Consider the following 15,237-nt stretch of genomic DNA (forward strand, 5'->3'; position numbering starts at 1 on the left):
TTATTTTAGCAAATTATTACCAACACCAGAAAGATCAATCTTCAAGCAAACTGCTCTGATGGTGTAGGTTGAGGGATAAATATTAACCAGTACACTATAAAAATGTCCCTGATTATCTTTGAGAAGTGCTGTGGATTTTTTTGCAAGCTCCTAATATTACATCTCCATTTAACATCTTCTCCAAAAGCCAGCATCTCTGACAAACTTTCCTTCTGCATTGCATTAAAGTAATAAATGGAATTACTGCATCATATTACAAACCGATAACCAACAACTTGCGCATTTTGTAATGAGACATTCCAATTGATTAATTCAAACTGTTATAATCTTGAAATTTAGGTTTGCAGAAGTTGACATACTGGTGGGGTATCTCAGGCGTGAGGGAAATGACATTTTCAAATCAAAATAAAAGCATTTTAAATGTTAGTTTAAATCAATAGCTTAAAATCTTTAAAAAATCTTCTTACTGTACAGTAAAAGGATTGATTATATGCTTCAGATAATTCAAAGTGATTTGAATACAGCTACATAGCAAAAATGATAACAATATTGTGCAAATATTACACTACCCACCAGCCCACCTCAAACTTCCTACTCTTTCCAATGTCAGTAGTAATCAATCATAAACAATGGAATAGGTTAGTCAAAAGTCTGATTGGGAACCACTGGGTCAATTTTGAGGTTTTTAAAGGATTAAACGTACTGTGTAGTGAATGCAGAGGTAGAAAGACTGATTTAGTTCAGCTGACTGTCTCCACAGAAAAAACCTTTTTGATATGTGCATCAAAAATTACATATCAATTAAAAAAGGCACAATCTGATGCTGGGGTAATAAATGTCCAAAAATAATTTCTCACTAGCTGTTTATAATTTAGTGTAATAATGCATACCTCTGTCTATCTGCCCATGGTCCATAGTTGAAATCTGTTCCTTTACCACAAACAATGTCCAGTCCCCAGCATGGTGGTAAGTCTTGTAATTTTGTGCTTTCACTGCCTGGACTGTCTTCAACATTTTCATCGCTTTCTTCAGGTACAACACCTACACAAAATGATAATCATTACAATTGTATGTAGCCATGTCTTTTAATAGCAGACAGATAAACAAAAGAACATATAGCATCTGAAATAGTACAAAAAAATTTTACACCTAAGATTATTTGGGCTGCTGCTATCGAATTAATCGTACTCCCCTATTCTTCCACTTCACCTTGAAAATGTACAAGGTTTAAGAGAGTGAATACACTGACTACTATTGACACTTGCATGATGAATGGTTTAAAGTTTGGTTATTGCAAGTACAATGTTAAAAAGCTGCAATGACTCTAAACTGTAGGTTATAGTATATAGGAAGGCAGTAATAAAATACAAGTAGTTAATAAACTTGCAAAACAGATAAACATCAAATTAATGTTTTATATTTTCAACTGAGTTTAGAGAGAAACAAAGAGATCACATATCATTTAGAGAACAAGAGTCTACACAGGATCAGACACTAAAGGTGCCTTACAAAGGAATCTTGAGGTACCATTTCACAAATTATATAAGTCGCAGTACAGTCTAACAAGGTCATTACAAATTTACACGGAGGATACTGGTTCATTTCAAAATGAGTACACTTGAAAGACAGATGTTACGTCAAACTTGTGCAGAACCTTGGTTAATTTACATAGTAGTATGCATAGATCACATGCTGTCATAACCAAATGGACACAGAAACACTGGAAAAAACAATTTATAGTTATGATATGTCTTATTCTCAGAAAATAATAACAACTTGAGACTCCTTTTTCTAGGGAAAAAAATGATATGGGAATCACCTATAAGGACATTGACTGGTAAATATAAAGAGCTGTTTCCTCTGGGTAAAGCTCTGAAAATGGGTTGTAAAAATATGATGTCACAAACAAATCCAATTAGGAAAGCAGCTGAATCTTCTTTTGAATATGGTTAGAACATGGAGTAATTCAGGTGAATATCATAGGTGTTTCAAAGAAGTTGAAGCAGGAGAACTTGCACATTAGGTTGATATGTTCAGAAGAAAGCTTGAAAAGAGGTTCACCTAGAGTATAAACATCTGCATAGACTGGTTCCTGTGTCACATAATCAATGTAACCAAAATGTAAATGTAAATTCTGTAGCAATAGATATTTTCATTGCCACTCAAGCCAACACTGGCATCTCCCCATCTAAGGAAGATGATGGATATGTAACAAAAAAATTCTATTTCAGATAGGGCATCCTCATATGGAGCATCTTTGCTAATGATTGAGGTGTCATTCCTTGCATGGCAGATTCTGCCACAAACACACATGAAGCTACCAAATTTGCCATGGTTCATTATTTTTAGTGCCAATATCTAAGTGTTGGAGGGGTACAAATCAGCCCACAAATTCACCACCACTTTTCAAGGACAATTCAGAATGGGAAATAAATATCGGCCCAGCCAGTGATACCACAAGTGAATGAAAATAAAGAGTCACTCATGATTCCGAGACACAATCGATGACTTGGATATTCATGTCACACTTGAAATCAACTTTGCAGCATAGATTTGAGTGCCATGTTGGTCATCTAATTATAGAAAATGCTAGAACACGTGCATGCTACCACCTTACATCTTGAGGATATTCCCACGTCAACCTTTTTCTTAATGTAATAGTTGTGCTTTAGGTCTGAACTCAGTTAAGAAAAGATAATTAATTCAATATGCTGAATTCTTGGGGGGAAATGAAGAGAAAACTAAATTCAGCAGGATACCCAGCTCTTGATCAGCATCAGTTCACCAGCAGAAAGTATGAATTTACCATCATGATCAAGCTTGACATTGGTATCTTTCAGTCAAACAGACAACTCTGCATGCATTTATCATCTAAGCTCATGGAATAAGAATATCCACATAGACAAGTAGCAGAGGACATCCATAATTTATACCTCAACATGATTTGAAAGAGATAGGGGAAACCCATTTTTTCTTAAAAACAAAAAAACAGCTTTCATCTAGGAATCTACAGCAATTGAAAGAAAACAAAGCTAAAGTGTATATTTATGCAGACCTGGTTCATCCATGTAATAATAAATATCAACATCATTTGACTGCATTACGACAAAACCCTCTCCCATCAAACGAGGTGGCCTAGAGTACAGAGAAAACAAAATGAAAACAAAAATTACATGAATATTCAAGGCAAATGTCATGAACCACAATATACTGCTGCAAATATTTTGTACTGTAATTACTATATTAATACCAACCATTTCATTTACACATTATTAACTACATATTTTCACTTAAAAATCAAGTACAAACTGAGGGACTAGTCATTTCACCCTCAATGAACTGTTGATAAAATTCTATATATGTTCAGCTTGTAAAAACTATAGATGCACAAATCTAAACTACCTAATTTGAATGTCACCTAGAGAACCTGAAACAGTAGTTGAAATGCAAAAGTTACATGTGAATGGTCCAGAAAAGATTTATCAATATGTTGATGGGAATGGAGGGTTTGAGTTTTAAAAATAAGTTGGGACTTTTTTTTTCCCCAATGGATGATTGAGGGATTATAGAGGTTTATAAAGTCATAAGGGGTATCAATGAGGTGACTAGCAAGGTTCTTTTCCCTTGGGGCTGGGGGGGGGGTCAAAACTCGGGGCATAGTTTTTAGGTGAAAGGAGAAAATTTTAAAAAAGACATGAGGGGCAATTACTTTTTGTTTTACGCACAGAGTGGTTCATATGTGGAATGAACTGCCAGAGAAAGTGGTGGATGCAGGTACAATTACAACATTTAAAAGACATTTAGATAAGTACATGAGTAGGAAGGGTTTGGAGGGATATGGGCCAAATGCAGTGGGACTAGTTTAGTTTGGAAACATGGTCAGCATGAACTAGTTGGACTATTTCCATGCTGTATGATTCTATAAATGAGGCAATGTTTTGAAGCCAGGCAAAGATATTTTATTGAAACAAAACAACAAAGTTTTATTTTGAATCTGGCTCTAGATACAAGGTCAAAAATAGAAATGGATATGTTTTATTTCTTAGAGTGTATATCCTGGACCATACTGGGCGAAAAATTTATTATTTTTTTAAATCACATAGGCCTCAATGGTTGTAATAAGAATGCATTTCATGGGTTTGATGAACTTAATGTTGACTAAACAATCTGTTGGATAAACATTCCACATAGAATGATGCAAATTGGAATTTGAAAAATGTTTAAAGAAATAATTCAAAACGTTCAACAAATATTCATTCCATTTAAACCAGTCAGCAAGATCTTCCATAGCTTACTAAAGAGGTAGGATTCCATAACTTAGTAAGGAAGAATAGTATTTGATTAAAATATGAAGTGTCTGCAAAATAGCAGTTAGCCTGAGGAATGGAATTGTTTAGAAACCAGAAAAGGACAAACAAAATGTTGGCAAAAATGGAATATTTTATACCTATTTTTGCAGTGGACGATAAATAATCCACCACAAATAGAGTAACCAAGGGGTTAATAATGGCGAAGAAATGGAGGTATTGAGATCAGAGAAAAGGTAATAGATACACTAAGGAACAAAAATCTAACAATTCACTAAGGCTTAATAAACCACATCCTAGTCTTCTAAAGAGATAACTGCAGAGATATACTGGATGCTCTTGTTACAATTTTCCAAAATTCTCTACATCCTAAAACAAACGCAGGAGTTTGCTAATTAACAAATATAGCACAGCTATTGAAGAAAAGAAGAAAACAGGGAACTACTGGTATCACATCTTGGGAATATGCTGGAATATCTTAACAAGTATTAATATTGCGTTTAGAAAATCAATATAAGATCAGACAAAATCAAAATGGTCTTACAAAAGTGAAATCATGTTCAATAAATGCATTAAAGTTTTTGAGTATGGAACGTAGGGTAGAAAGGGGCAACCAGCAGGGCTGTTGCATACTTGGATTTCCGAAAATTATTTTATAAGGTGCCACACATGCCCCAGAGAGGACAGTTCACCAGGAAAAAAACAGCACCCCGGACTATTTCTAATCCTCAACTCTGAAGCACCAAACAAGCATGACTAACCTAACAAAATTCAATCTGTCTCTTGAAAGAAGATTGTAAAGCTTATTGCATTTTAACAGTTTCTTACATGTTCTGGACAATGTTGTATTTCTCTCAAACATTTTAATAACTCCTATATTTAAGTTAAACATGCTGTACACTAGAAACATTAGTTTGCTGAGAAATTAGAGAATAATTAAAATAAATTATATGCATTATTAACGTACATCTGAACTAAAATAAATGTCCTATTTACTGTGACATGACAAAAAAATTGTATTTTTGTATGCATAGCACTGCTATACATGTATATAATTTATTGCACTGGTCTACTGTTTCAAACATCAGATTCAAGAAGTTGGCATCCACAAAAACACTGAATTTATTCTTGTGATCTTTGGTGGTTAGTGGTCAATGTACAACTGGAGTTGCAATACAAATGTGTGCATAATAATCAGAGAATTGGAATATTCCAGAATTATAAATATGGACAAAACCTCAGTCCTTTACAATTAAATATTGATAATTGAGTACCAGCTCTATAGTTTATTGCATTTAATATCTTAAATTCCATATAAAACAAATTCTTCATACTCATCGTTTTGCATAGAAACGTGTCTTGGACTCGGAACCAGCATGACTCTAACGTTTTCCAATTTTCCCTTCACAATGTGCATAAATTGGTCAAGATGGCTGGAAGGTGGTTTTGTAGTATATGTCAGGAAAGCATCATCAAAATTTATGCACAGTGTCTGGGGCAGAAAGCGGTTTCCAAATGCCAAACGACCCTAGTAATGTAATATTTAATTAGTAGTGAAGAGTGATCTGTACTATTCATAACAGTGGCTTTAGCACTGTACAGAAATTCAAATATGCAAGACAAATGAGAAAACCAAGCCACTAAATTCTCAAATTTTCTCAAACAAGTTCAAAAGCCTAACAATATCTGCTACACAATACCTTACACATTTAAAAACAGACCTTCTATTTGGCAATAGTTCCACACTTCGGGAAGGACGTGAAAGCTTTGAAGGAGGTGGAGAGAATATTTACAAGAATGTTTACATGGATGACAGACTTCAGTTTTGTGGACAGTTTGGCAAAGTTTGTTTTTCTTACAGAAGGTTGAAAGGAAACTTCAACGAGGCAATCAATATCAAGAAAGATCCAGACAGACAGGGAGAAACTATCCCCTTTGGCAGAGAGTTGAGAACCAGATGGGACAACTTTAAAAAAGTGACTGGCAAAGGAAACAATGGGAACATGAGAAAAAGAAAATGGTAATTCAAATCTGAGTCACAGCTAAGTACAGAAGCAAAGGTTCAACCATAGAGTGGTATGTTTGAATCTCTGATGTAACTGCTGTCTGATAAATCACTACACAGGAACAAAAAAAAAATTCTGAGATCTCAACAGAATGCAATGAAAGAAAACAGAAAATAGTTTGCTTACTGTACTGATGTCAACTTTAATAACTGGAATAAGTGATCGCCAAGATGATGAAGGGTCTTGTGTTTCAGTTTTAATGCTGTAAAAATATTAGCACAGAACACAGTAAGCACAGAAATATGTACAACCTCAAAATCATGGAGCGATTACAGAACACAACAAAAACATGTGACCTGAGCAAAGTGGGCTGTGGTGAGAAGTCCAATAAGGCCAATCCCGACATCAGCTCGCTGAATCTTTTACACCTTTGCTGAGTGGCAGTAGCAGCGAATAACAAATTGTAGGGGGCTTATAGCTTGTTAAATGCCATATTAATGCCTCAAAATGACTCATTAATATTCTGCCTTCTACGTTACGGAATTGAATTGAATTTATTGTCCCGTGTACAAAGCATAGTGAAAAGCTTTGTCTTTAGAGCAATACAAGTAGATCAGAGTTAAGTAGTATAGTTAAGTAAATAATAGGTAAACAGCAGCAAAAATAAAAACACAGGTACAAGCAAATATTAAGAGTTTGAGAGTCCATTCAGTACTCCAACAACAATAGAGTAGAAACTGTTGCAAAACCGGCTGGTGAGTGTTCAGGCTTCTGTACCTTCTCCCCCATGGTAGAGGTAGAGGTTGTAGAAAAACATTGCCAGGGTGGGATGGATCTTTGGGAATGCTGGCAGCCTTTCCTTGACAGCAGGCCTGGTAGATGGATTCTATCGATGGGAAGTTGGCCTTTGTGATTGTCCGGCCAAGTTCACCACTTTCTGTGACCGTCTCCGATCTTGAATGGTACAGTTGCCATACCAGGTGATACATCCAGACAGACATACATCCAGACACCTATAAAAATTGGCAACGGTATTCGCCGTCATGCTAAATTTTCTCAGCTGCCTGAGGAAAAAGAGAGGTTGTTGGACCTTTGAAACCAGTGAGTCCACAAGAAGAATCCAAGAAAGCTTGTTGTGGATGACCACTCCCACGACCTTGACACTCTCCACCTCTGTGCTGTTAATGTCTAGGGGGGCATGAGTAACATCCCGCCAAAAATCAATAATGAGTTCCTTAGTTTTGCCGGCATTAAAAACTAGGTTGTTCTCAGTGCACCATTTTTCCAGGTCCCACACCTCCCATCTGTGATCTGTAGTTTTATCACCATCTGAGATTCTACCGACTATGGTGGAGTCATCAGCTAACTTATAAATGGCATTAGTCTGGTATTTGGCTACGCAGTCATGGATATACAGTGAGTACAGTAGCGGGCTGAGTACACACCCCTAGGGCCAGGGGGGGGTGTTAGTGAGGATGAAATATTGTCCCCAGTCTTCACTGATTGTGGCCTGTGGGTCAGGAAACTGAGGATCCAGTTGCAGACAGTGGGGCTTAGTCTGAGATCACTAAGTTTAGCAATCAGTCTGGAGGGGATAATAATGTTGAAGGCTGAACTGTAGTCAATGAGTAGCATTCTTACGTAGCTGTTCTTGGTGTCAAGATGTTCCAGGGAGGAGTGAAGGGCAAGAGATATGACATCTGACGTGGTTCTGTTGGTCGGATAAGCAAACTGGAGTGGGTCAAGAGTAGTGGAGACGCTGGAGCTGATTAATACCATGACCAGTATTTCAAAGCACTTCATGACCACCAAAGTTAGGGCCACTGGGTAACAGTCATTGAGACATGCTGTATGAGCCTTTTTGAGGCACAGGGATGATGTTGGCCCTCTTGAAATAAACAGTCAGGGACAGTGGTCAGCTGCAGGGAGAGTTTGAAGATGTCCGAGAAGATCTCTACCATTTGATCTGCGCATGCCTAGAGTGCACGGCCTGGTACTCCGTCTGCTCTCATCACTTTCCTTGGATTCACATGAAGGAAAACTGTCTGACCTCTGATGTAGTGACTGTTGGGATAGGTTCGTCAGGACTTGTCGGAATAGGTGTTACCTCTCCACCGAAATTTTGCTTAATGCGAGAATTGAAGAGGTTGAGATGATCTGGGAGGGACGTTTCATCGTCTGCTATCTTGCACTGTCTCTTTTTAGAACCTGTGATGTCATTCAGTCCTTGCCATAGTTGCTGGGTGCCTATCTGGGTCTCTAGTTTGGATCAGTATTGGTCCTTGGCTGTCTTAATAGCTCTGTGAAGGTCATAGTTGGATTCCTTATATTTGAGTGGGTCTCCTGATCTGAAGGCCTCACGCCTGTTTTTTAGCGGGTTCTGTATGTCCTGATTCATCCAGGGATTCCTGTTGGGGAACACACGGATTGACTTCCTCAGTATGCAGTCCTCCACACGATTGCTGATAAAGTCTGTGACAGTGGTGGTGTACTTGTCCAAGGTATCTGCGGACTGCTTGAACATGCCCAATCAGCCGATTCCAGACAGCACCGGAGTTGATCCTCTGCCTCCTCCGACCAGCACTGGACCTATGTCTGCGAGGGGGTCTCCTGCTTGAGCTTTTGCCTCTAAACCGGGAGAAGAAACACAGTATTGTGGTCAGAGTTCCCAAAGAGGGCGGGGTATAGAGCGGTATGCATTTTTCGCAGTGGTCTAAAATGTTCGGGTCCCTAGTGGGGCAGATAATGTTCTTATGATACTTGGGCACCACCTTCCTTAGATTGAAGTTGCCAGTTACAATAAACAGGGCCTCAGGGTGTTCAGTCTCCAGGGTCTTCGTGGTTAGTACAGCACATCAAGCTTCCTCAATCTTTGCTTATGGTGGTATGTACACAGCAGTTAGCACAGAAGCGGTAAATTCCTGTGGTAGACAGAAGGGGCGCTATTTGATGGTGAGGAATTCAAAGTTTGGGAAACAATGGCTGCCCAGGGTTCCACATGTCGATGCACCACATTGTTGATTAAAAAGCAAACCCCTCCACACCCTTTGTCTTACCCGAGGACACTGTATGGTCCATACGATGGATAGAAAATCCATCGGCCTGAAGTGCACAGTTGAGAATGGATAGGTTGAGCCAGGTTTCTGTGAAGCAGAGTGCGCAGCAGTCCTGCAGTTTACACTGGAAGCTGAGCCATGATCTGAGTTCGTCCATCTTGTTCTCCAGAGATTCTAAATTTGCTCGGAGTAAGTTAGAAAGGGGGGGTCTTGAAACCACACAGTTTCAGTCCTACTAGCAGGTTGGCACGTTTACCCTGCTTCCTCGCAGGTTTCTTACATTTGAGTAGTCAGGTGGTCTAGCGGAGTGGATTCTGACTGCTTCCAGTTAAGTGATCCTTCCTAGGACCCTGTGGAGCAGGTAGGTTGCAGTTTAGTGTATTTTTGCAGAAGGTCTGTTTAGGACCCAGTGTAGCAGGTAAATCACTGTGTGGCTTTTTACCGGACGGAGTGTGCTTAGGACCCAGTGGAGAAGTTTCTGCTTGCGTCCCAATTTGTCCAGTTAGTTCCTGGTTTCAGTTGCTGCCGATTCGCTGCTCCAGGTCCAGGCACATTTTTTGCAGAAGTGTTTGCGCTGCTGTCCTGGTAAGTTCTGATAGATTCCATGACAGCCAGGCGCCTTATGGGGTCAGGAGCGTTTCGTCCATAATTCCCTAATTCCAGTCATTGGTATAGTTCAGGAAATATTATTTTTAAGGTGTGACGGCATTTTTTTTCAATACCCTTTAATACCATGGGCGTTATCAAAATGACTTACTCTGCTTCACTCCTGAAGTACACATCCTCCCAGAAAACGCACTGCATGACATTTGATCCCTAATCAGAATGAACCTCTGGAGAAGCCACACATGGTGAAAAACTGAAATCATCCTTCAACTGCTACCCTTGCAGTAATTTTCTTAAAGGGTAGCATCTGGAAGTTGACTAGACAAATCCATGATCATTAAAATATATTCACACTTTACTTATTTAGAGATTTTGGGTAAGTTCATACACGATCCACTAGAACATACTAAATGCTTTATCAAAAGTGGGTGTTATGATCAATGGCACTGGTTTTACAAACAGCTAAGGTTTCCGAACCAGCTGACGTGGGTGACAAGTCTTACAGAATTTAACCAAATCTCCACGCAATCCTGAACAATAAAAGTGTCTCAATGCTTTTAGCCAGAGTCTTTCTTTTTCCTAAATAATCTGTCATCAGAAACTCAAAAAAACTCTTAAGACTCCCTGTGGTAAACAATTTGATGGACTAATATCCACTCATCTAATGGACCCTGAATAGATTCCCACTTCCTTAGCAAGACACAGAAATTATAGCAAAAGATTAGTGTCATGCAACTCAATATTGAACAAACCTAGATTACTGGTCAATATATCATTTCAGTTGCATGACACTAATCTTTTGCTATAAATTCTGTGTCTTATGGTCCTGTTCCACAGCTATCTGATAAAGGAGCAGCGCTTCAAAAGCTCTTGCTTCCAAATGGCGGCACGGTGGCACAGTGGTTAGCACTGCTGCCTCACAGCGCCAGAGACCCGGGTTCAATTCCCGCCTCAGGAGACTGACTGTGTGGAGTTTGCACATTCTCCCCGTGTCTGCGTGGGTTTCCTCCGGGTGCTCCGGTTTCCTCCCACAGTCCAAAGATGTGCAGGTCAGGTGAATTGGCCATGCTAAATTGCCCGTAGTGTTAGGTAAGGGGTAAATGTAGGGGTATGGGTGGGTTGCGCTTCGGCGGGGCGGTGTGGACTTGTTGGGCCGAAGGGCCTGTTTCCACACTGTAAGTAATCTAATCTAATCTAATCTAATCTAAACCTGTTGGACTATAACCTGGTGTTATGTGATTTTTAACTTTGTCTACCCCAGTTCAACACCGGCTCCTCCACATCATGCTTTAGATAATAAGCTACAGGGACCCGTCCTGAATCCCCAGCACACATAATCTGAGACAATCCCCACAAACCAAGGTCTGCCCTCGAGTTAAATCAAGGACTTTCAACTAAACAAGTAAATGTTGGCCAGGATGTGGAGGGTCTGGGAGAGGTTCCTTACTCTCCGAAATATATTATGTAGGATTTTATTTTACATTTGCCCAAGAATGCAGGTGAAAAATCTGTTTGATATCTATCTGAAAGTCAACACCTCTGGTAGTGTAGCACTGATCCAGAACTGCACCTTTTTTTAAAGAATATATATTTGCCTATTCAACAAGGTACTAACTGTTTAAGGGTTGCGCCTGTACAAATCACACGGGTTTTGTTGTAAATATTTATTGCATTTAATATCTGATCTAAATTAAAATAATGAAAATATGTCCATTCTCTCACTCACCTGCAAATGATATAAAGTAGAAAGTCAGATTCAATTGATTTAAAGCTAAAAAAGACAGCTAAACCTTGATCAATCATTGCCTTGGCTTGTTTCATATTGGGCTCAGGGGTCTTTGTGGTTTCTTTGTTGTGATGTTTTAAAATGACAAAAGATGTACATTGTCTGTTAAATCTTTTTGAGTCAGTCGCAGTTGCTAGGTTGATGCTTGGTAGTGCAAATGGTCAAACGACTGGCAAGTTTTAAGCTTGCAGATGGATGGAGAATGAGAGTATCTCAAGTCAGCAATCTTCTTCTTTGGCACCTTTTCTACTATTGTACGAGTTGCAGGATAACAGATGCTTAAACAATAAAAAGCTCATCACACGATCCCCTTTTGCCAACTGACCATTTACCCAAAGGTAGCTATAGCAACTTGATTCTGGGCCCATGCTTTAGACATGATTCAATAATGATCTGAAGCATTACTTTGTTGTGGTCTGCTGTCCAAACTGGTTGCATCTAAAGACTTTGTTCCACATTCACCTGAGTACACATGTACGGTCATCTCAGTATTTTGTGAAGAGGTTGAGAGATATTGTGAGATATCGTGTTAAAGGTTCTCTTTACTAACCCACTCATCAGCTCACTATATTCATTCATTCATTCATTATCCTTTACTAACTCATTGTTTACTATTACACGGTTTCTTTCATTTACATTCATAAAACTGCATTTTGTAGAATATTTGACTATTACAATAGACTAAATTTAAAACATCCCTTTCAACCCATTCACCTTAAACCCTTATCAAGCCTATTTCTACATCAAAAGCTACCTCTGAATAGGTGCCAGTAGTGTAAACAATACCAGCCTCATCAAGTCTCCACGAAACATTATAATATTCATCAGCTGTCTCTCAGAACTGAATAGATTACAGAACACCAAACTTCTTCCCAAATTAGTATGTCCTTGTTGAATACCTTTTAACAGGGCCGCTATTCCCTTAACTGACACAGCAGTGCTTCCGTTAACCTGCACGGATGAATGAAACTCTCACTGGCAATTAGTAAACAAATCCTTCAACTCAGCACAGTTTAACATCCTTTATTCTTTCGTTAAGTACAAGTATAATTTCTAGCTAATTTAGAGCATATAAGGCCCTTCATTAATATTTACTCACTTCAAAGACAAAAGGACCAACAGTTCTTAATTATTATAGAATCCCTGCAGAGTGGAAACAGGCCCTTCAACGCAACAAGTCCACACCGACCCTCCAAACAGTACCCCACCCACAGCCAATCTCCTACTTTATTGTCCTATATTTACCCCTGACTAATGCACCTCGCCTTACATACCCCTGAACACTATGGGCAATTTAGCACGACCAGTTCACATAGCCTGCACATCTTTGGATTGTGAGGGGAAACCGGACCACTCAGAGGAAACCCACACAGGCACAAGGAGAATGTGCAAACTCCATACAGATAGTCGCCCAAGACTGGAATTGAATGCAGGTCCCTGGTGTTGTGAGGCAGCAGTACTAACCACTGAGCCACTGTGCCACCCTGGTGCAAGCAGCCAGCATTTAGCAAATGTTTAAACCATCTCCTGCTTCCTCAAAGCTTTGTGTACATCATAGTGATGGAATTTTACTATATGTAAGAACTGTGTATAAAAAGGTTCTTGTAAGAATTGTATTTCAGGATTCTATTGCCACCTCAAACTTGTAATACTGTGGTTGCTGAATAAAGAGGCTATTTTTACCACTCACCAATTTCAGTCATTATTTGAACACGATCCCACAAGATCAAGCGATGAGGTAACTTGCATACCTCAAATGTTATTATCTCTGGGTTCTTCCAGTCAACCAGTTTCTATTTTAATGGCTTTGGAATTTGTTGGGAATGTTCATGCAGGGGTCGGTCATTTTGGAAGCTGCTGTTTTAAGTCATTGAAATGCTGTTTTTCAGGATTTTGTTGCTAGTTTTAGACATGATTTGTTATTGTTGATTTTTGTTTAACAGATAAGATATAGATGCCTCCAGAAGATTGTGATTTTACATGACATCAGAATATTTCAAATCAATATATCATCCTACTTTTCTTTCAATGAAAATGCCTATACAGGGTATTTTAATTTTTAGCATGAATTAATTCACTAATGATGTCAAATAAATAAACACAATAGTGAAAATGTAGAAAGCATTGATGGTTTCTATGAGTTCCCATTAATTCTAATGTGTTTTCTTAAAGTGGAAAGTGGATGGAGGTAGGGTAGGGACGTAGGTAGTCCGCTGGATCTTTTGTTCCACACAAATATTTCATGGATTGGAATGTTTAACAACTCACACGGATGTTGCCAGGATTGGACGATTTGAGCCTTAGGGGGAGGCTAAATAGGCTGGTGCTGCTTTCACTGGAGTATCAGAGGCTGAGGGGTGACCTTATAGAAGTTTATAAAATCATGAGGGGCATGGATAGGGTAAATAGACAAAGTATTTTCCCTGGGGTGGGGGAGTCCATAACTAGAGAGCATAGGTTTAGGGCGAGAGGGGAAAGATTTGAAAGGGACCTAAGGGGCAACGTTTTCACACAGATCAAGTAGATTGGATGGGGCGGTGTTTGTGCAGTGTGTCCAGGAAGCTTTTCTAACTCAGTATGTAGATTGTCCGACCAGAGGGGAGGCCATATTGGATTTGGTACTCGGTAATGAACCGGGACAAGTGATGGGCTTGTTAGTGGGTGAACATTTTGGTGATGGTGACCACAATTCTGTGACTTTCACCTTGGTTATGGAGAGAGATAGGTGCGTGCAACAGGGTAGGTTTTACAATTGGGGGAAGGGAAATTACGATGCTGTAAGACAGGATCTGAGGAGCATAAGTTGGGAGCATAGGTTGTCAGGGAAGGATGTCGTGGAAATGTGGAACTTTTTCAAGGAACAGATACGACGTGTCCTTGATATGTATGTACCTGTCAGGCAGGAAAGAAATGGTCGTGTGAGGGAACCTTGTTTGACGAGGGAGGTTGAATGTCTTGTAAAGAGGAAGAAGGAGGCTTACATAAGGTTGAGGAATCAGGATTCAGACAGAGCAGTGGAGGGATACAGGATAGCCAGAGGGACCTGAAGGAAGGGATTAGGAGAGCTAAGAGAGGGCATGAAAAATCTTTGGCGGATAGGATCAAGGATAACGCAAAGGCATTTTATGCGTATGTGAGAAACATGAGAATGACGAGAACGAGGGTAGGTCCGATCAAGGACAGTAGTGGGAGACTGCGTATTGAGTCGGGAGAGATAGGAGAGGTCTTGAATGAGTACTTTTCTTCAGTATTTACGAACGAGGGGGACCATATTGTTGAAGAGGAGAGTGTGAAACGGACTGGTAAGCTAGAGGAGATACTTGTTAGGAAGGAAGATGTGTTGGACATTTTGAACAACTTGAGGATAGACAAGTCCCCCGGGCCTGATGGGATATATCCTAGGATTATGTGGGAAGCAAGAGAGGAAATTGCAGTACCGTTGGCAATGATCTTTTCGTCTTCACTGTCAACAGGGG

The 15,237-nt window shown here is 39.4% G+C and overlaps 1 protein-coding gene across 12 annotated transcripts in view; it reads right to left on the reverse strand.

Annotated features, from left to right (window-relative positions):
* bltp1 (bridge-like lipid transfer protein family member 1) overlaps positions 1–15,237 on the reverse strand; it is a 434,366-nt gene that overhangs the window by 351,939 nt on the left and 67,190 nt on the right. For all 12 annotated transcript variants that reach the window (XM_087980106.1, XM_043674037.2, XM_087980105.1 and 9 more), the window contains 4 exons: positions 6,500–6,575; positions 5,642–5,835; positions 3,056–3,135; positions 891–1,041 (listed from right to left, as the gene is read on the reverse strand). In XM_087980106.1, coding sequence (XP_087836232.1) covers positions 891–1,041; positions 3,056–3,135; positions 5,642–5,835; positions 6,500–6,575 — 501 coding nt within the window. The remainder of the gene's footprint in view (positions 1–890; positions 1,042–3,055; positions 3,136–5,641; positions 5,836–6,499; positions 6,576–15,237) is intronic.

Source organism: Chiloscyllium plagiosum, unplaced genomic scaffold, assembly GCF_037043375.1.
Source record: "Chiloscyllium plagiosum isolate Xiang-an unplaced genomic scaffold, Cpla_swu_hap1 HiC_scaffold_36, whole genome shotgun sequence".
NCBI classification, from domain to species: Eukaryota; Metazoa; Chordata; class Chondrichthyes; order Orectolobiformes; family Hemiscylliidae; genus Chiloscyllium; species Chiloscyllium plagiosum.